Raw genomic sequence first — 24,640 nt, forward strand, 5'->3', positions numbered from 1 at the left:
AGGGGTGGGTGGTGGGTGGAGGATATAATACGTGTATGTAAAAGGATTCAATGTTTTCAATGTTTAATGGAAAGTAACCCAAACACATTATAATAGATCATTCAACAGCCCTCTAGCTATCAACCACTCATTTGAATTGCAAGTAATATAGAATAATTACTGTTCCATTTTTTTTAAATCTATATTAACTGTCATTGTCAACTTAATTAAGCTGACTTCATGAACTTCCACGCCTGCAAAGTTCATTCGAAAACAATAATTTTGCAATATGTTTCACAGAAATGAAAACATAATGATATCGACATGACTTCAAAGCTCTTATTGTCTAAATTTCTATTTTGAAATATAATTAAATCACTTAATTTTTAATTCAATAAAGGGATCTAAGTCATAAAAATAAATAATAAATCATAAAAGTAACAAGAAACAATCTGATACATTTTCCATAAAAAGAAGCCACAATGCGTTATGTTGCCAAACAGTAAAATGATGGACAATTTATAAGTTGGAACAAAAGTGTAAGCCCTGATACGGTTTTCTGGGTTTGTAAGCGACCAAAAATCTCAAAAGAGAGAAGATGTGTATTTATTCGTCAAGGCTCTACATTTAAAACCAACAACAGCTCTTCATAAACCCATTAAAGTATAACAAAGAAATATCCTAAAATAATGGGATATTAATGTTGTGTCTTCATCGATTTAAGTATAAATATATTAAATCAGGCTTTAAAATTACATATACATGTAATTATAAAAAGGACAGAAATGCATGATTTCAGCAGTAAAAAATGTTTATTATATCATTACTTTATGTTGAATATAGTTTATATGAAACGAATAAAATGTGTTGTTGTTGTTTCGTTAATTTTCGTTAAAGAGGAAGAGAGTAAGAGGTAGATATCTAGAAACTATAATTCCATAATGGTATGACCTATCTACATTAATTTACAAAAATTACAGTGACTTGGGGGGGGGGGGTGGGTGCAACATTGGGCGATGTGTTCTTTTCGAGTAAGCTTTTCTCTCTTTTTTGGGGAGGAGGGGGGTAATCTTTTATTACCATCATGAAATAAATGTAAAGTGTTGTTTGGAGACTTCCAATGCGGAAAATATGTGCAGTCAAAGGGGAAATAAAGTAAAACTATTTTGATATTGCACAAGGAACATTTTGTTACCATAATGACACAAATGTAAACTCAAGTTGTACCGATGTACAGGGAACTTATTGTCCTAATCAATTGCTTTTTTAATATGTAACCAATATTTTCCTTATTGATATACCAAAACAAAACATATGAACTCCTTTCGATGTTAAAATAGTAACATGTAACTATAATTAATCAAATGTTCCGTGGAACATTCATTGGATTAATGAGGTCACAGCATTTATGATATAAACTACAAGAACACATTAAATCTTAGAAGTGTATCATTGTCATTCATTAAACAAATAATATTTGTTTTTGATGCTCCATTAAAATAAATGAATCCACAACATAGATTATTGGTAAATATTTTAAGACTGTTTCTGTCATTTATGGAAGTTACAATAAGTATCTGTTTTACCTAAATTGAATTTTAAAACTATTAAAAAGATTGATATACAACAGGCTCATCGGCAAATAAAGAATAGAATAAAACACATTCATTAATCATTGTAAGAGAAGTAATGTTAGGTGTAACAATTAGAAACAACTTTGTATATACTTAGTAAAATATTCTTATATTACAAAGTAGAAAATCTAAGCAAGTAAGGCCAACATTCTTGATTATGTGCGACAAAATGTCGTTCAATTCGACAGATTATCATAAAAAAAAAATAGAGAAGCGGAACTCGGAAGTCGGAGGATTTAGATTTTTTTGTACGTGGTATATCTTTTAACTTAAAAGTAAAACATTTATATAAAAGAGCAGAATCCGTCGTCATAAATTTTCCTCAAGTCAATACTCAGCCTCAAATCTGGGGTTTGACCTCAAGTTTATGCAATTTTCTTTACAGGATTTGAGTTGCGGAATGAGTTGAGGGATTTGAAAATTTTGGTGACGGTGGAGCCTGGTTAAACTTCAAAGAATATCCCAGATATAAGCTTAAACAACTGACACTGAATCACAAATGTACCATTAGTAATACGATAACACAACTCCCTTTTAAAAGAAGATTTACAACTTTGGTTAGTATTCAAAGCAGATTTTAGGAAAAATGAGAAGAACAAACCCAATAAATGCGTACCAAAAAAATTAAATAAGAAAAAACGAAACAGTCTTGCTGTTAAACAAAGAAGATATCAATTCAAACATACCAAAAATGCAAAATATCTTAAATCAAGCACGCATGCAAACACACACACACGCCAACACAGACATACACGCACACGTGCCTTTAAAATTTGCAGTGTTAAACGATTCTTTGAATCATAAATGCGTAACCATACTCAAAAATGGCACGGAACATTTATTAACGAAGAAAAGAATTATAAATGCGAGGAACACGTAACGAAAGAAAAGTCGTAAGAAAAAAATAGATACTCACAAATAATAATGAATTCATATACGATCGCCATGATTTGTAAAATGTTTCTGTTTTTGAATTTGGCATATTTGTTCATTTACTTCCTGGTTTTCTTTCAAAATGTATTAAATAAATCGGAAAAAGAGTAATGCAATACTAGTATTTTACGTTCCGGGCTTCTTTTCGAGTACTTAGAAAACTTTTCGAGCGTTCACATCCTTATTTTTTACATTTCCCCTCAACATTGTATTTATATAACAAAGTTTAACTTTGAGGTTTTACATATCATACATATCAATTATGCATTTATTCTCCCATGAAATATGATAATGCATTTCACAAGAAATCATAGAAGAATATTCAATCTGATGTCATTATTTTGTCATTTAGCTTAAGTTATTAAATTTATGAAATCTATATCTGTTCTGTATATACATGCATCACACTTAAATCGATTTTTCTATTTTGGTTTTCTTTGACACTCTGTAGCATTCTCTCATGAATGGTCAGTGTCTTTTAATGACAGCATGTATAGATCCTTTTTTCTAAAGATTCTTTCCAGTTCTTTTCACCGATAAAATCTACACCAGGCTTGAGCAACTTACACAACACATCAAACATTTTGTAAAGATAGAATATGGGTTTAATTTTATCGGTTATTTAATTTTTTCTTCGTATTTTGACACTCCAAAGTCCCCAAGCATTAGGTTACACCAGTTGGAAATGCTAGGGTAACATTACAAGTCTGTTTGCAAATTGCTGTAACATATAAGGTGATATAAGAACTGCTAGAACCAGCAGAGCTAGGTTATCCAAAGTGTTTAAACGACGTGTTAATATAGAAATAAAGACGAGGAGTCATCCAGTGATTTAATTTTGATACAGAAAATTTTAATCAACCAATACATGTTATAGCATTAATGAAAGAATGTATACTGCACGTGCTTCTTCAATATGTCAATATCAGTACAGACTCCTTTGACAATCATTTTTTTATCGACAAAGCAAGAGACAATTTTTATAACATGTTAAAACAGACAAATTAAAACGAAACCAAACAAAATGTTGGGATGTATGTTCAGTGCAGAATTCATTAGATATTAATAAGAATAATGTTGTTATTTTTAAGGAATAGTTGACAATTTTCTCCTATTTGATTAATGAATCAGCAGCATAAAATGAATTTAAAAAAAATGAAGATGATTACAGCAATTCATATGCATCGAAGGCTTTATATGCATGTATCCATGCATCCTAAAATGATTAATAATTACCTATTTACAGCCTTAGTTTACAACAAGGCCCGTTCAAATACAGGGGATAAAAACTTATGGACATTTTACTTATATACATTTGATATACACATTAGATTGAATAGATTGTATAATTGTAGTTTCATTTTCATTATGCTTGTATTCCCCAGGGTGTGGGGCTTATCTAAATAAGGCAAATACTATGTTTAGGTGACAAAATATTTATTCCGGCAGATGTAATACTACCCTCTTAAAAAAATATATTTTAAAAAATGAGTCAGGTCATGAACGTATCATGAACGTATCTATATATATATTATATAAACTAAGGACAGGTTCATCATTTTATCGTTATGAACTGTGTAAATATTTTGTACATTTAGAGTTAACGTTATACAGATAGAGGCAGAAAGTAATTGAGGCCATGATTTGACACATTATTGTAAGTGTTTGGAATACTGATACCTTTATTTTTTTTCTAGTTCGTTTTAATTTGAACCACGAAAACAGAATTGTGATATTTTACACTGTTATTTCCTTAACACATTGTTTGAGTGTTCACGCCCTTATTGTTAATCATATCCTCTCAACGGTGTATTATATATATTGTGTTATACCTTCGTTTTAAATTGAACCACGAAAACAGAATTGTGATAATTTACGCTATAATTTTAAGGTCATAACATATTGTTTGAGTGAATAGCGCCCTTATTGTTGATCATATCCTCTCAACTGTGTATCAAATATCATATGTTATACCTTAAAACCAGGTATCGTCACATTGTTTGAGTGTTCCATATAACACCCTTATTGTAAATCACAACCTCTCAACGATATTTTATATATCATTTGTTTTACCCTTAACTAATTGATTTTCCCAAACTGCAATAAATATCTACCGAAAAAGAATAAGGTATTATAAAAGACATGAAAAAAATAAACGAACTCGTATAGGAAATAACAACATTGTATCTGCTATCAATATTTTGTCATTAAGCAGAATGGACTTAAATCATTTTACTATTCAATTGCGTTTTCTTGCGAATTCTTTAGCGTGTTCTGAATCGTAGTTCGTGTGGTTGTTGACAAGTATGTATGAAAAGATTTTGTGCTAAGATTTCTTCAATTATTTTCATGGAAATTTAAAATATTTTGAAAACATTGATTGTACATGTCATTTTTAAATATTTTTTCCTTCAGTTTTGACAGTTTGAAATCCTCAAGCATTTTTTTCCTAATAATCAAAAAAAGTTTTACTCAAAAAATTTAAACTTTGTTCCGGATCCCTTTTAACACCCTATTTAGAGAAAGTTTATATGTCCTTAAAAAAAACAAATCTTACTTACATATCTCCTCGGTAGTCTAAATGTCGTTTTCTATATCAATAACAAATGATTTTATTTTAATCATCGAACTTTTTCATTTCCACAATATTTCAATGTTCTCCAATTAAAATCATTCACAAAACACTGTATTTCTTCCATCGTCTCGCCTATTTTGTGAATATCTTTGAAATTTTCTTAGTCTTAGATGTCATATCATGTGGCTTGTGGATAGATTTATTTGGTATCATATCATCATACATTTAAACACACATATTGTACATAATGCATATCAATAACGAATAGTTTTTTAAAATGGTATGTGAAAGACATTATAAATACACGTATAATACAAGGATAACTCATGAAAGCTAGAAAGCTAATTATAAATAGCATACTTTTAAAAATATATGGAAAATAGCTTTTACAGTTTTTACAGCACTATGATATCTGTTTCGACCAAATCTGTTGGCACTGTGTTAAAATATACCATACATATCACCATAGTCATAACAAATATTGAGTATACATATGTCGCAGAGTGTTGTATACAAATGACACTAAATCTCTGTATTGATTTTCGATACCTAGTGTTTCTTTATTTAGAGGAATATATCAAAAAATAAAACCTATAAATATATATACACTCACAAACACTTACACAATTCATACGCAACATTGCTCGGTAATTAGAACATTTGAATTAAATGAATCAAAAGTAATTAACAATGAATATAATAAGATATATCATGAATATAATATGATATATCAACCGTATACGATCTCGTTACGAGTAATGAGTAGGTCTCCCGTCCGATGTTTTGAATCGATATCACGAAATATCGATTATTATTTCAGAATCCCCACCCCCTCCTCTCAGATAATATATAGGAATGCCAATATATAATACAATGCTGAAGATAACGGTTTTTTTATATTAAACATACGACATATATACGATTACAGATATTCCTAATTACGCAAAAAATTGGCGTGTGAATGATTTTCCACACAGTCAATGTGACAACAAACAACTTTTCTTCTGTAATGAATAAAAAAACTTGATCGTTTTAAAGTTATTTGTGAAAAACTTTATGAGTCTCTACACACCTAATGACAGGGGCCAGCTTTATTTAATTGAAAGAAAAGGTCTTAAGAGTGCTTAATACATTTTGTGTTCTTTAAACCAATGTTCATTTTATAAGTATAAAAGATTGAATATTCAAGGGACCAGACCTGTAGATCCTTAATGGGGACACACATTGGGGTTTTGAATACTGAAATTGAATAGACTCATCAATATGAACATTTTCTTTTTTACAATGCTTAAGCATCCAACCTTCTCAAAAGTCACAACTTTAGAGAACATGTAACTCCCATAAAAATGTGCTGCGATGTTAAATGCTCAAAAAGGATAGAACAAAAGCGAGTGAGTTGAGTAGCCAAGTTTTGAAAATGTACCAAAATTTTGCCCAAAAATCCAATAGTAATTACTTGTTTTAATTTTATACCACAACTGTATGATACCCGGGCGGGTTCTTCGCTAATATCTCCATGAAATATATTTGTACATATTTCATTTATTTTCAGTGAAGGCTAATTTGTACTGAGTGCACAAAGCCGCCAACATACATGTACCATGACATATAGTAAATATATATTGTTTTAAAACATTTTCTAGAAGCCAAATCTAAAATAATCATGTCAGTCCCTAACAAAGTCCATTATATTGAGAACAATAAATGATATGTTGTAAACAGATCAATATCATTTAACTAATTCATAAAAGTATTGACAATCCTTGCTTGTTCAATGTCTTAATGTAGAATAATCATCTCCATCTTCTGACGGTGGTGTATGAAAAGTGGCTGCATCTTGTATATTACTGTAATCAGACAGATCTGTACTGTGATTGGGCACAGCGCATGCGTGATCGTAAGTGTCGTCATCGTGCTCTTTTGTTTGTTCACGCAAATGATTGTAGACGTCTTCGGTCCTTTCATCTTCTTGTTTGCTAGACAAATTGTATCCTTGTGTTTCAGCAAGAGAAAATGGGGATAATGTTGCAACTTTTTGCTGAAAAATTAAGATATATAAATAAGTTATATCTTCATTTCACAGTATTTTGTAATGGAAAGCAAATATCCAGAGGAAGTTTAGCATTTGTGGATTTTAGCATGACTTAAATGATAATGCGATAACGGATTGATGTTAAATATTAAGAATACTGTAGACGTACTTTTGTCCGCGTGATATTAATTTACGCTATGAACGCAGGCACAAATTTTCCGCGGAATGTTTTCCCAGTGTACTTAAAATGCATTTTGGAATGAAATTTCGAAATTGCATTATATGACTAAGGAAAATCAGAAGTTACTACATTATATAACACTTGCATATATGTGTACTCAATGTATATCGTTTTTATCCATGTAAACCGTCAAACAAAGTATTGTCATTTGGGAATTCACATAATAATTAATTTTATCTCGTAAAGATTTGAATTTTCTGTAAATTCACTTGCATGAAATTTAAATTTCTCCCGGCTTGAGATAACGGCACGTGTCAGACGACAAATAGCCCCAAGCGGGTCCGTCTTTCAATGACCCAATTAACTACACTCTAAGACCCGTGTTTTTACTGCAATTTTTAGATCCCTTTGTGCTCTGACTTGTTATTGATAAAACTGATCAACTCATAATTTAAACGACATATAAACCCATAAATTAACAGTTAATAAAGATTTAAATGTTTATTTGGCTTTAAAAATACGACATGCATATAAACAGATAAAAAAGAAACAGTTCATTGAAATCAGATTAAAAAACCTGTAAAATTACATGGACACATGACAACATATTCAGAATACGTTCAGTTTTTCAATCGCGTGAGAATTCCCGATTTTTCCCACCCTTGCAGAAAGGTTTTGCTTCTAGCTGTCTGATGTGCCTTGACCAGCCACTCCGCATGAATGGGTTTCAATGTTGACAATCGTAGATCTACATTTAAAGACTGCATTGTTTTGCCCCATTCCAGTTCTTTTGAATTCAGAAAACTGATTCTTTATGCATATTTTGAATTCGTCATTTCTAGCAAGATATAACGGTTGTAATTCTGATGTGCAGCTAGCGGGAACATAGCGCATCCTGACGTTGTTGCGAGTCAGCTGATCGTTGAACCCGTTTACTTGATGTGCTTTGGAAACGTCAAATATGAACAAAGCAGGTACATTGGAGCGACACAATGGCAATTTTTCCTCTCACGTTTTCAATATAAGGTACTATAATTTTTGCAACATAATCACACATGCTCTCTGAGTTGGACCAGTGATTTGACGTATGGGTAATAGCCAATCATCGGGGAATGGAAATTCCGGGTGAACCTGATTCATTCCGCCTGCGTAGATAACTTGAGGTGGGAGAAAGTAGCCCGACATGGTACATCCAAGGAGGACAGTTATCAGTCTTTTATCCTCATGTCCAATAATGGGGACCTGTTTTGATCCTTTTTTCTTTTATGTGTAATAACCTACAGGCACAATGTAAACATTTGTCTGATCGAAATTGATGATCAGGTCATCGGGAAAACGGTTTTCTGTAACGATTTCTTCAATTTTTGACAAAAACAATTCTTTTTGTTCTGGGAAATTTTCCGGTAATTTTCGTGAAGCTTTCGTACCCTTGCGTTGGACAAAATTTAACCGTCGGAGAGAAATGATTGAGCCCAGGAATTGTTTAAATCAATAGATCCGCCGAATTCAAATAAATGTTGACGATTTGTAGCCATAATAACACCACGAGCAGCAGCGATAACAATTGGTCTATTGACAATACCTCCCGAAAATCGAAGATTCTTTATGTAGTCGATAACATCCTCCTCAAACGTGCCCAACAAAGTTGGTCTTCCGCGTTTGTCGCACGGGAGTCCGTCCTGGAATTCATCCGAATCTGTCGTAACGTTTTTCAAAATGTAAGATTTTTTCATTGCCCTAATGCTACTCTCATTTACTGGCTTTCCAAATACTTTACTAGAATGTTTAGAAGCTTTCATTACCCCATTTTCCACAGCGTACTTTGCAATTTTATATCTCTGCTCCGCGGAATAATGACTGTATTTGCCTCCTTTTCTCTTAAGGAATTTAGACACTGCTTGTACGACAGCCCCATTTGCTGCTGAAATTTCCACAGATTTTTCAGGTGTTAAATATTCATCATTTGGCGTTTCACAAGACGATTTTAGCCAGCGTCGTAACATCTTGACGGCTAACTGCCGACCAGTGCACAACCCATAATAACTGTTCACTGTGAACAGTTCTTACAATTTAATTCCAAAGTTGGACAAATTCTAGGTAATGAAAATCGCTCAGAACTAAACTTAATAATAATTACTCAGATTATTTTTTTTCATTCAAGGAATCCGCGTAAATGTTTACCCGCGGATTAAATTGATATTGTGATTCTGCGGAATTATAACCCAGTGGAGAAAGATACGTCTAAAGTATATTAAACAAATTGATAAGCCATTTCTCTTTTATTTTTCTGTTCATTTCCATCACATTTATAGGTTGAAACACTAGGGAAATGTTTGTTAAATACGGTTGGTCCAGTGTATTAAGCATCTCATTAATAATTAAAAATCATTATATATGATTACTATTAAGAGTTATTCTAAAAAACATTAATGTACATGTAATCGTTGCAATAATACTTTATTTTCAACATCATATATCCTTTCCTAGAATGTTTTTGATAGATTATATATGTGCATGTTTTGCTAGTTTCATGTATAAACTTGCTGTGATTCATGGCGCTTAAGAAATACAGTCTAACGTTGTCGCAAAATTTTAAAATGAAACACTCCTAGAGCGTTGATTCAAGGAAGAAGAAATCATTCATTGTGTATTATAAGAAAATAATTTTGGTTGGGGCGTACACGTGGTTAAATTCAATAAAGCCCGAAGACTCTATGGTAGATTTGTTCACGCTCCGACAGAAATTATCACCGTGTAATATTCAACGAATTATTCCTTATTCCTTAGTACAATACTGCTATCGTGAAAGTTGACAAAACTATCCTATTCTATTCTTTACCCTGTATCCTGCATCACATCCTGCAAATAAGCTCTATCCTATCCTATCTTATCCCATACCTTCAAAATATAGGAATGCAAGTTAAATGAAACGAAATTTAAGAATTAAATGATTTTATCAATTAATGTAGTACTCAAAATGAATAATTAAATCTTAAAACCAAATATCCCTTGAGCAGGAAAACTTACTTACCTGTGCTACGGTTAAAATTAAATCGTACGCGGGATGGAAACTTTAACGTAAACAAACAGGTAAGCTCTTCGATTTTTGATTTTATAATATTTATGCATAAAACAGATAAATAACTTCGATGCAGTTATTGAGGAACTGTTTCGTCACATATTTTTATCAAAAATTATTTTCTTATCACATATTACTGAGCGTAATTATCATTAATCGAGCGATTCGTTCGGCGATAAATGTAAACACGATCTGGAAATAAATACTTCCTTTAGGAAGTTTATATTGTTTATAGTTAAACCACTTGAAGTTATTTCTAAAGTGTAAATTCTTTAGCATTTATAGCTCGCTAACATTTATTAATTCGATATGTTCAGGTTAATATCGGACAGAAATATGCGTCCCTGTTATTGGGCATCGAAGAAATTATATGAAAAGTGAAGCAATGTCTATTTCTTTTTTTTACATGTTTATCTTTCAAAATGCCGAATTGTTCGTTTATAAATTCAAGCTTTTACTACTTTGCAGACTTTGAATGAAGTAAATACAGAAATCTATTGTTGACGTTGTCAAATGTTGCATCGAATTCTCGCAGTAACTCTGTACTTGCGTTCGAATTGACAAAGATGTAGCGCTGACATTTTAGCGCACATCAATGTAATGCACCGCGTTCTTGATATAATAATTATTCTTGAATGGCTTCCCTTCTAAAACGTATTAAATTGACATTGAAAATACATTGATAAGCCAATTTTCGTTTCGCAAAATAAATCTGAAATTTACAATGTATACTCGAATCTCATTGGCTACAGGATGCAGGATAGGATAGGATAGGATAGGACTGGATAGGATAAAACTTAATTAACTTTTATTTTTCTATCATGTATCGTGCATCCTATCCTATCCTATCCTTGTCAACTTTCAGGATAGCAGCACTGCATACATTTTCAATGAATACACTTTAGAAGAACAATTAAAAACCACTATTTTTAATGTTATGGATTCCTATGGGGCGCAGCCAATACCGATTGTCAGTAATGCTATAGGCATGCCCATTTTGTGTCGCTCGCTTTTTTTTTTTTAAATTATTGAGCTATTGGCTTCAAAATTGATTTGTAAGGTTATCACAGACAAAGGCATGTTGAAAATGTAGAAATTTGATAATGAATTTCAGCTTTTTTTTCTTTGCAAAATTAAGACTTTGCAAACTAACTGTAGTTTTTACAGAGTTTTTTTTATGCAACGCGGGTATTTTGTGTTTAATTTGGCTTTCGGGTTTTTTGTGCATTGGTATGTAAATATGTTTTTTTTTTATCCCGGCTACTTTATATTTTTATTGTATGTTAAAGGAGCATGGTCACGAATTTAGTCAAATTATATTTTTAGGTTTTTATTATTTACAATGCCTTATAAATGCATTTCTAATGATGAAATAAAATTTGAAAATCATTCGTAGAGTTATAAGCAAGATACAGGGATCTCAATTCTTTATCATGTAAACAGCGTTCGTGTCCTGTTTTTGTTTACATAGGTTTAATATACCACTAAAATTCTTTTTCCAGCTTATTTGTCTATCGTTTTATTTATTTTAGGCATATCTATTAAAAAGTTTCTAACGTTTAGCACATTCATTTTAGGTTTAAACCTGAAATTTTTACTTCAACGTTCAGAATGTAAACAAAGGCTTTGTTTGCATAGCGAAGAATTTCAAGCTCTGTAACTCGCTTATAACTCAACAAATGACACTCAAATTTCGGTTGCCTATTAAAAATGATTTTCTGAAGCAATGAAAATGTTAAAATTAAAAAACATGATTTTTGACCAAAATCGTGACCATGCCCCTTTAAAAAGCATTGATATGATACATTTTAGAAGATAAAAGTTAGTCCCTGTTTTTAGTTAAATATTCATAAACTGAATTTTTTTGGTTTCCCCAAGATCTTAAATCCTTTCAAAACACAAGTTATTAAAATTTGCTTTACCTTTATGTCGTTTCTATCAGAAATTCGAGCACCACTGTCATCAAATCCTGCACAACCGTCTCTGTTGTCTGCAAACATAACTCTGAAATCCTCTCTTTGAAAAAAAGGATATCGATTCATTTAAAGAATACTGTGGTTTCATTAATATTCAAGGATATTAATTGTCGTAGATAAAGTGAAAATCACATTTTCAAGGATGCATAAATTCGTAGCCAACGACCCTATCAATATAAAATGTTAATAGAAATTGCACTTTAATGAACATTTGATTTCATGGATCAACTCAACAACGAAATCCACGAAAATTGGTGTGCAACGAATATTGATAAAACCACAGTATTGCTTTTCATTTCATATCTACTTATTAAAACATAGTGGGTAAAAATAAATAATACATCTTAAGAGAGCTGGTTTGTCGTGATTATATAAATATTCTTTAGAACGGAAACCTTTGTAAAATGACAATAGAGTAAGCTTATTGTACAGCTTAAATATTAGAATTTTTATATTTACGTTATAAAAGATGCAATGCTATGAGATGTGTATGCTATGCTACGAAAAAATGAAGGGCTTAATGATATGGTATGCTATGATATGCTATGCTATGAGATTCGAACGCCTATATACACAGAAGAATTCCCAACATTTTGAAGTAAAATGTTGCAAAACCAAAGTTAACCCCTAATATGCAATGTAAGCATTTATCCTCCCATTTAAAACATTTAAAACCGATTTAAAATTATTTTTTAAGCTATGCTACGGTATGATATGACGAATGAGATTCTATGAGATTATATGCTATGGTATGAGATTCCAATGCTATGCTATGATATTTTAATGCTATCTTATGATATTTCAATGCTATGCTTTGTTATGCTATGCTATGGTGTATGTTGTAAAAGATATGCTTGAACTGACTGTAGTTAAATTATACTGAAATTTCAAAGAGGATATGATGATTAATGTGTTGACCATTCTGTCTCCTTAACAAACAAACTAACCTGTTTGTGATTCGAAATTTTAATCTTTTGTACAACAAGATCGTTGCAACAGCTGATACAATCACACCTAGAATAAATCCGCCAAACAATGTCCCAAGTGTTACTTCAATGTTGACGTCTCCGGTAATATAAGTAAACGTATAAGTGTGCATTATTTAAACGAAAGTAAAAAAAGTTAAAATGATTTAAATATATAACTGACAATATATTGAAGGGACATAGATATCGATGATTTTCATCAGGCTTTTTTTAACTTATTATTTGAATAACATAAATGACTATATATTTATTTTTATCGTTAGTCTGTTACCATACTGCTGACTTTCTGACCTTCCAAGACTGTTTGGTTGATCTAAAGAGAATAAATTTATGATCATAATAATATTTTAAAAAATAAATATACACTAAGTCATACAATGTTAAACATCCTAGTTTGACAACAATTTAGCTTTTCTAACTTAAGTGATATGATTAATAACATTATCTATTAATCCGTTTAAGTTATATAATTATGCACAAACATTTGTTATACAGCATCCAAGTCAAAGTTCTCATCTGAATATCAGTTTAGATATAAATATCATACTATATTCTGTACTGAGATATCATCGATTTAAATTATGCTTAAATTCTCGATATTTGTAAATACATGTATCTCAAAGTTCAAACGATGTTTAGTCAAAAGTATGAACATTTTTCAGGATTTCACCTTAAAAAGGCCCCCTTTAACGTATCAGATTTCAATAAAAAGCTAAAAAAAATTGATGTATACAGGCGTTTTTGTATTACAACAAACCCGGGTGATAACATTAAAAATTGTGCGATGCAATCAGAGTGACCTCCGAATAGAAAAAAAAATGTCAACTTTTCCCATTGTAAATTTTCGTAAGGAATCATTTTTCGTTCCTGTGAATTTTCCCCCCCAAAAAAGATAATGTGTTAACACAATTATTTTTGTTAAATCCGTTTCATCTATTGCGATTGCACTTCTTCCACATGTATGTGTATTTTTATTGAAATCGTCCACATATGCTGCATAGATATTTTGTTACCAATTATGAGAAAGAAATCATGGACATTGATACTTAAATTTACACTGTCACTATGTCAAGGAAAGATTAATAATTTAAATCAAGAAGGCTGACTTACGTTTTGTTTTTTCAAATATAGAACCACAACTTAGATAACTCATTCCTTTATCTACCTTAAGACTTTTGTTTAAATATTGATAAGAGATGAATAATACTAGGTCGTATATTGTGAATAGGGAAACTCTAATTTCTTAAAATCAACAAATTGTTTATTCTATATATTTTACAAACAATAACAGAGATTTCGACTTGCGTTTACAATACAGTTGTCTCTTACTCATAATGTGCCACCCGAGCATACACATAATTTTTGTTTTTAAACTTTTGCACAAAATTACTTTTTTTACACGACAAGTCAATAGATGTGAATCCTTTTGAACATGTACATCTTCCGTTTTCGCACACTCCAGAATTATTACTTCCTTTGCATTGTTCGTGTAAGCTACAAAATCCACCGATGGGAACAGTATCTGAAAAGATAAATCATGACAACGTAAACGCAAAAGAAATAACTTCGTTTGTAAGTTAAAATCATACAGGTGTTCATAAACCAAATTTTAGAGGCGAATACATGTATCTGAAAGTTTCCTCAAGCTTACGCAGTCGTAGTTTTAAAAATATAGATATATCAGGGATGTTTTTTTTTTTCATTCATGGCCACCTTTTTATATCAAACAAAATACTCCGTGTCCCGGTTGATACTGTAGTTTTCATCAGTTAAAGCTGGCCCAAATGTTTGAAACTGAAGTTGCAAGGTACAGTTTTAGATTTTAAACACTGTCAAATGTTTTGGTAAAATTGATAGTTGCCGTATTTAAGGGCTTGTGAGTTTTATAAGATTCATGAAATTATATTTTTATGATTATCATTAGTGGAAAGGGTGTCTCTTATTGAAATTGGTATGCAATATGTTAAGTACATGAGAATCAGAAATAAAATGCGGAACTTGCGGCTATGACTGTTGTATTAACTTTGCACAGTAAAATTGCAAATTACAGATAAGAGGTTTAATAACACGAAAAGTATGTGAATGGGACATAGTGGCTCTACATTTGTAAGTTCCTGACATGTGATGGTGAAACATGTTCACATTACGGAATGTCAACCCATTGCAGGGTTTTAGCTTGGGTATGTCTAAAAAACCGAAAAATTAAGAAAAATGGTCGAAATATGGATGAGTCGAATTTTCAGAAAAGCCAATATATAGAAAAATTCACGGTCCAACTAGTAATTTTCCTTAGAAATTGGTGATTGGTCTAATAAAAAGTGAATAAAAGGTATGTGTGCTGAACGGGAACTGTGGAAATTCTAGTTACACAATTCCGAAGACACACATTATTCTGGCTACAGTTAATTGTATATTAACTATCCCCTGCCACTTAAAGTGATGCTCATCTATGGTAACATTCACTATTTTGATTGCAGCATTTCTTTTTCTAAAAAAGCTAAATATGTTCTTGTATATTTTTATGATACATTTTAACCTTACTATACATTCATTATAGTTATAGACAATACATTAAAATAAAGATTAAAATCAGCTCAGATTACAAAACTAAATCTAAAAAGTACAACACAGGCCTAATATTGCATAAGCCAATTATATTTACCAATTTTTACAGTTTGTTATTGTCATTTTTTATTTACAAAGTTCACAAACCTTTGAGGCAGTCTTTTCTATCAAATGCAGAAAAGCCATTTATACATTGACATTTCCATTGAAAACAAACTGAGAATGGTTGGCTACACTGTTCTGTTAACTCACACGGATCATTTAATGTAATATTTCCTGGAATGAAAGTAAGAAAAAAGTAACGATAATCAGTTAATTCTATTCATTTAAAAAATTCTTCTTTGTTCAAAAAATCCAACATCAACTCTTGAAAATATGTTTATTCTCTATTGGCATAATTATCATCATTCTTAGTCAGAAAACTTAGATATAGAAAATATGTTTATCTTGTTATCTGTAGTCAACGGATTTTGTTTATTGACTTAAAACGTCGTTATCAAAATTTAAATGAGTTTAGATTGTAATACACCAGATCTTCCCTAAACTTCTGAATATGATATTTTGGGCATTACGTTATTATAATTAAAGACAAATCTATATATTTATTTTAAAAGTTAGAGCGTTGAGCATTTCCTTGCGTCAATATATACTACTCTTTTTCTAAAGAAGGTATTTAAAGCCTAAAAATTGCCACGGCAATTCAGTCGTCTTACTCTTTGTCACTCCATCTTTTTTAATAAAATTGGAAAAAAAGATATGTAATTCTTTTTTCAACGTTCAACCAATCAAAGGATGGTCATTAACATCATTTTGTAATGAATACTAATCATACTTTCAAATAAACTGAAGAAGTTATGACCTGTGACCAGGATAAATTGGATAAATTGAACGTTCAAAATTGAAAGTATCTAATATTCTGAGTTTTTAAAATCCTTTAGTAGAATTTTGAGTGTGAACACTTCCAATAAAAATTGATCTCTTCAATTTAATACAATGACTACACACTGTCTACACTTTCATTCATTTTATTTTGCTGAAAGTAATCACGGCTCAGAATATATTTTACTTTATGCATAGTTCTATATATTTTCTCGATGTACGTTTCCTAAATCTATGACATATCAGTGGTTACAATCCCAATAAAAAATCAGTACCTATATTTCAAAAATCACATTGCGACGGGAACTTGTTTTTATATATAGTAAAAGTTTCTGTACGTTTGAATATGGGTGTAATCAAAATAATAGGAAATGACACACTACCTCATTTTCGTGTTCACTAATATAAAGTACTTATTATCATTAGCATGAAATATTTTACCTTGGTACATATAGCACGTCCTGTTAATTTGGATGTATCCTGGGCTGCATGAACATATTCCATGATCACAAACATTTGCAAATTGTGTTCCATTGCATTGCCAATCAAACTCACATATACCACCAATATTTACCATTTCTGAAAAAAGTAATAGAAGAAATGCAACAAATACACTTACATCTAATAATATTGAAAATGCATTCACAGAGATTTTATGGTTATTTATACGTCTTAATACAGTAACTGTGTTTATCTTCATTTTTTTAAATTGTGTAAAAAGTGGTTTATGGCCCCAATGAACCTGGCGTTTAATATAAGTTGTGTTAGTGACGGAAAACTCTGTTAACATATGTTATTAAATATTGATTTCTACTACATTCCCTACTACATTGTATCATATATCTTTGAATTTCCAATCTTCACAAAAATATGTGTTTGTTTTCTTGTGATATTCAACACCGTTTTTTTATACGACAAGCCAGTCTGTGCGCTATATTTCATCGAATTGTTATTAAGAAAAATGCTATCTTACTTTTCAAGCACTTTTTGTTTGCTAAAATATATCCAGGCAAACAATGGCAGACACAGAGGTTGTTAATATGGACACAATGTGCATCGTTAATACTGCAGGCACAAACATCATCCCAAGTTATGTATTTCACTGTAACATTTATTGAGTTTCTTTTTTATTTATATTAATTGATATTATTCCTGTTAAGTATTATTTCGGACAGTGAGATCATTATCAAGAACATCAGTTTTATTCCTTTTCGTGTTTAATTATCCATGATAACATTCTAAAGGAGTCACTTACTTGCATTCCACGATGAACAGTTGATAGAAAGATTTACATTATAATTATAATTAAGATATGATCTTGAACAAGGGTTGAATATCTTTTTTTCATTGCCTATAGTAAGATCAACTTCTTGTAGAGTGTTTCCGAAATTATGCAGATACTTTATCCAGATATTGCATTTATAAGGACAGGTGGTATCTGTGAAAAAAAATATGGAAAATGACCTTTATTAGGTTTTTAAAAGTTAGACAGGACGACAATTGAAATTAAATCGATATTACTGACATAGTGCTTCATATGTTTTCGCGTTGATTGACAATAACTATAACCAAATTCGTAACAGCTTGATTTTTCTTGCCATTTTGAATTTACATGAAAACAACAGAAGCTATTTTGTTTTGATTTTAAGCTTTTTATACATTTTCGATCATTAATCAAATGTTGATTAAAACGGTCATGATCTTAATGAAATTCGAAGTTTGTTCAATCGTCGGAGGAAACAAAAAAATAACACACAGCAGAAATACTGTTTAATAATAGCTGTTAAACAATAAATTCGACTGATTTTCCTTTACTTTTTACAAAATCTCATGCAGAACTACATTGTTTTAGCCAAATAAAATTATTTCACACTAATATAACAAAAATTGTATTCAATGGAGAGGAAAAATAAATTGTTACTAGAGGCCTAGCAAATAATTTTATTATCAAAATTACTGAATGCTAAGAATTGGATAAGTATGGATTTTAAAGGTATATTATTTATATTCATAACTAACACATCCATTGAAATAGTTATGAATACAATTCTTTTCATGTAATGACAAAAAGTTAAATATCACACGATAGTTATCATCATAATTATAGTGAACAACCTACTATCTTGTAAAATATCCTTTGCGGTACTTAAATCAAAGGAACATTTGTATTGGTAATCCATAAATCTTGCAATCGTCTCTAAACACAGATTTCTAAAAGGAGAAACAATAGTGTTATTTAATGTCAGTCGACAGAGAAATATACAGGTATACGTTCCTATAAAACTATTTTGTTAATTTAATAAGAATTTTTTTAAAAATCATTGTCAAACAATGCCTCAAACAATGATTGAATCGCAATCGAGTCGTACATTAAACACGATCTAGCCGATGTCTAACAAAATGGTTATGGGTCAATAGCAATTCTATAGTTTTTTAACAATAAAAGACCATAAAATATATTCTTTTTGTCAAATCAAATTCATTCAATATACATGTATATAACTTCATTAAACTGTCTTCTCAGTTAGCAGTGCCTTTTACCATTTTCTTACCTTTTATAATTAATGGCCATTGATACGTGTATTACCAGAGTAAAATCTACCGGATAAAAACAAATTTAAAAAATGAAAGCAATTATATTTCAACGATTGATCAAAAGAACATTATAAGAATAAAAAACAATATAAGAACATATAAAACAAAAATGCAAAAAATATTCTTTTTGTTGTTCTTCATGACATCATTCGTTATTATATTTCTTGTAACCAAAGTACTGCTACATCGTTTTAGATTACAAGGTCGAGTATATTTCTATTCATGATTCTTGACTATGATTTTTTGACAAAGACTAGGGTCTCATAGTGCAAAAGAGATTAAAATTCAAAGAAATTGTACAAATCAATTATTATTTGACAAGCAGATTGAAATTAAAATATATAATGATTTTTAGCGACCTGCTAAGTGAAAAGTCCTAAAAAAGGTCTTTCACAAAAGGAAAACAGCTTTGGTTTTAACCAGGGCCTCTATACAATTAAACCAAAATAACTCTTCATAAACCAACAAACCATAAAACTAGTAAAGCCGTCTATAAAGAAATAATTGAGACATAAATATTGTGTTTTCAAAGGTTTTGTTTATGATTTAATCAAGTATTTTACTATTTATTGTTAGCACAATTACATGTATATGCATTCCGACAGCAGTAAAAAGCATTTATCATTTTGTTACTTTATGATGATTATGATTTGTATTCAACGATTATATTAAATGGCTGGTATTTATTAAGGTTTTCCGTTTCCAACGGAATACTTTATTGTTTTCGTACGGTTTCTTTTCCCCTATTATTATTTTTTTCTTACAAATGTTTTGCCCGCATTGTCTCAAAAACGGCTCGTCTGATTTTCGTGAAACTTTCTGATCTTATTAATATTGATCGAAACTTAAGCATATTTTTTGGTATGATGACGTTATTTCCGTTCTTAAGATAGTGACGTTCTAGTGATTTTCAGAGAGTTGGCTTGTCCAGGGATCTTCTCCTAAACGGTATAAGATATCCCTTAAGAATTGAATGACTTTACATTTGAAAGCAAGAAGACGGGGCTGGTCTTTCAAATAAGAAACCAAGAGGAGTCTGAATATTTTCTACCAAAGCTCTTACAACTGAATAAAAATAGTGTCTGGCCCTTAAAATGTACACCCAGTTCCTCTATTTTAAATCAAATTTAACTGTTAAATAGCAAAATCAAGATCAAATATTCACATCTCAAATTCTAAAATCAGACAGAAGATATCCTCGTTGCTCGCAATGAGATCGTGTCTAGTTGTTTTGTTATTTTCTTAGGGAGGGAGTGAGCCAGAGTAAGATGTTAATTTTACGTTTACATTACTGATCTTATTCCTGTTAAGAATGCTGACGCAGTATAATTGGATATTTTTCCATTTATTTGTAAAAAGAACAATTTTATAACTTAAATGTTACGAAGTATGTTCATTTATTTACTAATACATACTTGTGTTTAAATCAACATTGATTATATTAGACCCGACTGACGAAATATAGCCCGACGCGAAGCGGAAGGCAATACACAATTCTCAAAGAGGCTTTTTATTTCTTTGGGCAATTAAACTTGATGCCTCTATCACCATTATGCAATACGTTATAATGTAAAAGGATTAAAACTTCCGTTTCAGGATATATGTGCAGTCAATATAATAATAATTTCATTTTGATATCACGTTTTGCAATAATATAACTATTAAAAATGAATTAAGTGCCCTATCACCCTCATATTGTCATGACACATCTGGCAGCTTTGTTTAAATCTTGAGTGTATAAAATAACACACAGGACTGCATCGTGTTTTATTATTATCATTGTCTGGGATAACGTAGCTAGAAAATGTAATATTATGCTAGATAATCTTGATCCCGATAGCTAAAACAGTAAAACACTTAAGATGATCTGAAAGTAACATCATGATTTCAACTTACATGTGTAACCTTTGAAACCTCTTTGATCACTTTACTGATAATTAATTTTCTTTCTATGAAATAATCAAACACAAATTAGGGAATCATTAGTCTTTGTAAATGTAATAGGCTCCAGATGTCCCATCCATTAATCAATATTAACCACTGGTCTTAGTGTATGTTTCCTGTGTGGATACTTCAGTAATGGTTCATTTGCCCTTCTACGTCATATAAACAATTAAATGACCACAAGTGAAACTCATTTTACACATAAGAAGTTTTAAAAATAGGATATTTTAAGATGTTCATGCTGTTCTGCTCTCTGGTTACCAAACTGATAAAACGTTTTATTCCATGCATTTTTTGACTATATTGATATGCTATGTACGAAAAAGAAACGCACACATCCCTTTTCATTTAACAATTAAGTTGAGTTATTGTCTCCAAATGTGTGTTGATTTTGAAAAAAATTTGTTATGTAAAAAAAATTCTGTATTCATATTCTAATTATATAAAACAAAAGAAGTGACCTTGATGATAATTGAATATTAGCATGTACATGTAGCTATTGGTTTCCGGGTTCTGAAATGCGTAAACAACGTTCTGACCTCCAGTCTCCATATAATTGATTAACAGCCAGGTGACCTCTATTTTGCGTATCAAAATTATTAATTTGTTTTTGACATTTTGTTGACAAAATGACATTACAAATGATTCCTTATACGCTATAACATACGTTGAAAACCATTTTTCTTTCGCCCATAAGAGCTAGGCAATCTAAAGTGGTTAAGCAACATATTAGTTCAAAGACCAAAGGTAATCTTATACTTTATATTGTATACGGATATTAATGTCACTTAAATGATAAGTATACTGTTTTGATTCATTGTGTCAACATGAATGCATTCGGACACCAATAGTCATAATTAACAACGATAGAGATAATTCTTAAACCATTTGTTTTAAACTATTTGTTTAAACTAAACATCTAAAACGAAGCTTTTTGTGAGCTTATTTTTAAACCAACTATTATAAGGTTTTATCCATATTTCCTTGCAATTAGGTTGATGGCAAGTTTAATTTCCGAAGCAAAGGCGAAACATGTAAAGGCGATTGTTATTGTATGCGTGACAGAATCTGTTAACGAAGAAATGTTTTATGCTATAAACTGTATAGCATTGATTAAATTTAGAAATAACGCTAGGCAAATAGATGTATTTAGTAAGATATGACTACATATGGTTTGAGCGTAAAAGGAACATTGTCATTTTACTGTAATTCTTTGTTTTATTTGTCCAAATATACATTTGAAGTTTTTTCATAATTTTTTTTTGATTTTTGCGCCCAAAACTTAAAAATATGACATCAAAAAGTTTACCTTTTCCTGCCATTTTCTCTTTTTTAGCATAAAACGGCTTGTTTTAAAAAAGTTTTTCTTTAAGGAAACATTAAGCGACTGCTTGAACAAACAATATATTTGCACCAAAGATGTTGTTGTCCAATACTTATAAGTGACAAGGGTTCGTTCGTGTTCAAAGAGTCGCTCTAGATTTCCCATTCGAAAAAAAGATCAGAAAAATGCCAATTTTGACTGCTTTTGATTGAATTATAAGAATAACGTCACTTCTGACGTCATATACTGCCAGTGAATGCATATAAATCAAATAAATAGGTGAAAAACTTTTTTTATGTCAACTCTTTTATAAAATAACACAACAAATTAATGTACCTAATTCATTTTAAAAAATAGCGAATTATGGGGGCCAAATTTGACTAATATCATATATAGTTCTTTAAAAAAGTACTTACATATTATGGTGTGTATATACACGACTGCCATGATTTGAAATGTTTGGCAGTATTTGGATTTCTGTATTTGTTTATCTGCTTCCTTGTTTTCCTTTAAACGTTATAAATTCAACAAGAAAATAAAAATGTTGTCATAGTGTACGCTTCAAACAGATTTTAAAGGTCTTATCAATTTGTTTGAGTGTAAACGTCCTTGTTTTTCTCAATATTCTATAACAGTGTATTTATATAGGCTTAACATGAGTATTACTCTGAAGTAATTTTTGACGTATAATGTCCTGATTGTCTACATATCTTGTGAACTTTGCATTTATACTACATAAGTTCAATCATGAAGCAATGCTTTATCATAAATTAATCATTGAATATCCAATGAAATAATATAAAAAAATAATACTAATCAATGAAATAAAATGACGCATAAAATTAGGTATCAGTAAAACAATAGAATACTGTGGAATGATTAGAATTCGTGGTGGCTCAATTTTCGTCGTTTTCGTGGGTAGCCCTCGCCAACGAATTTACATCCTCAACGAAAACTAATTATTAAAGGTTTGGTTTACCTACTGAAACAACTGAAAACTGACTCATCCACGAAATTAGATCCCCACAAACAAGCAAAAAACCAACAATCCACGAAAAATGGCCCCCACGAAATTAAATGATTCCACAGTACTTTCTTCATTAAAGGTTGGAAATGGTGACATTGTATAAAATACATAACCTGCGTTAGCAGATTAAAAAAACCCAGGTCAAATAAAACATTTTATTGTTTATATTTACATTTTTTAACAAATTGATAAATTGATTGTTGAAAGAAAGTAAAATTAACTAAATTATTGTTAATGTAAATCAGTATGTTAACTGAAAGAAACAGCAAAATCGTTTCCTTTTGGAATTTGAGTCTGACATCACAATGCTTATGACACCAGTCCGTGATTTCTTTAGGCCACTATTGGTTGTGTCTATGAACGGGGCATGTCGATATTAATCCTGTAAGTTTCTATTGAGCAATGCATTAACAATAAGAATCCATAAAAAATAAAAGGAATCATACTCGGTAGATGTAAGTATAAAAACTGAAACTAATGAAGGGATTTTTTCAAGGAAATAACAACACCGTATCAGCTGTCAACATTTTGTCATCAAGGATATTTGATTATACTGAATTTCTTTTCGTCATCTACATATTTAAACTCAGATTCATTTTACTTTCCGTCTGATGATCTTACAATATTTAATACCAAACGTGTTCTTTGCCCTCATCAAACAGTTATTGTCCATGAATCTATTCAGTTTAATTCTATGTAAACACGGCGGGAATAAATCATACGGGTGTGTAATGTGTCGCATCACATCATATTAATATAATTGCTTTGAGAATCTTAACAGCGATTTCAGATAAGTCCCCTTGGAAGAGTGATAAACGTACTGGGAATGCAAGTCTATGAATCGCGTGTTCGAGACCTGGTGTGACCGCGTTTGGTTTATTATTTTAAGATCAAAAATGGGTTTTCTGTAATTTATCACTTATCAATAGTT

General features: G+C 30.7%; 1 protein-coding gene and 1 long non-coding RNA gene across 2 annotated transcripts; both read right to left on the reverse strand.

Moving 5' to 3' along the window:
- Positions 1–5,378: 5,378 nt before the first annotated feature.
- On the reverse strand, positions 5,379–13,566 carry LOC136269628 (uncharacterized). Its single transcript, XM_066081799.1, has 3 exons — positions 13,337–13,566; positions 12,336–12,429; positions 5,379–7,159 (listed from the first exon to the last, which is right to left on the reverse strand). The coding sequence occupies exons 1-3, from the start codon at positions 13,486–13,488 to the stop codon at positions 6,893–6,895; spliced, it is 513 nt and encodes a 170-aa protein (XP_065937871.1). The 5' UTR covers positions 13,489–13,566; the 3' UTR covers positions 5,379–6,892.
- A 33-nt stretch (positions 13,567–13,599) lies between these two features.
- On the reverse strand, positions 13,600–17,921 carry LOC109620881 (uncharacterized). The gene is made up of 5 exons (XR_010713033.1): positions 17,793–17,921; positions 17,261–17,398; positions 16,088–16,216; positions 14,766–14,897; positions 13,600–13,688 (listed from the first exon to the last, which is right to left on the reverse strand). It is a non-coding gene; the product is annotated as an uncharacterized lncRNA (long non-coding RNA).
- Between the last annotated feature and the right edge of the window lie 6,719 nt (positions 17,922–24,640).

This window comes from Magallana gigas, chromosome 4 (genome assembly GCF_963853765.1).
Source record: "Magallana gigas chromosome 4, xbMagGiga1.1, whole genome shotgun sequence".
NCBI lineage: Eukaryota > Metazoa > Mollusca > Bivalvia > Ostreida > Ostreidae > Magallana > Magallana gigas.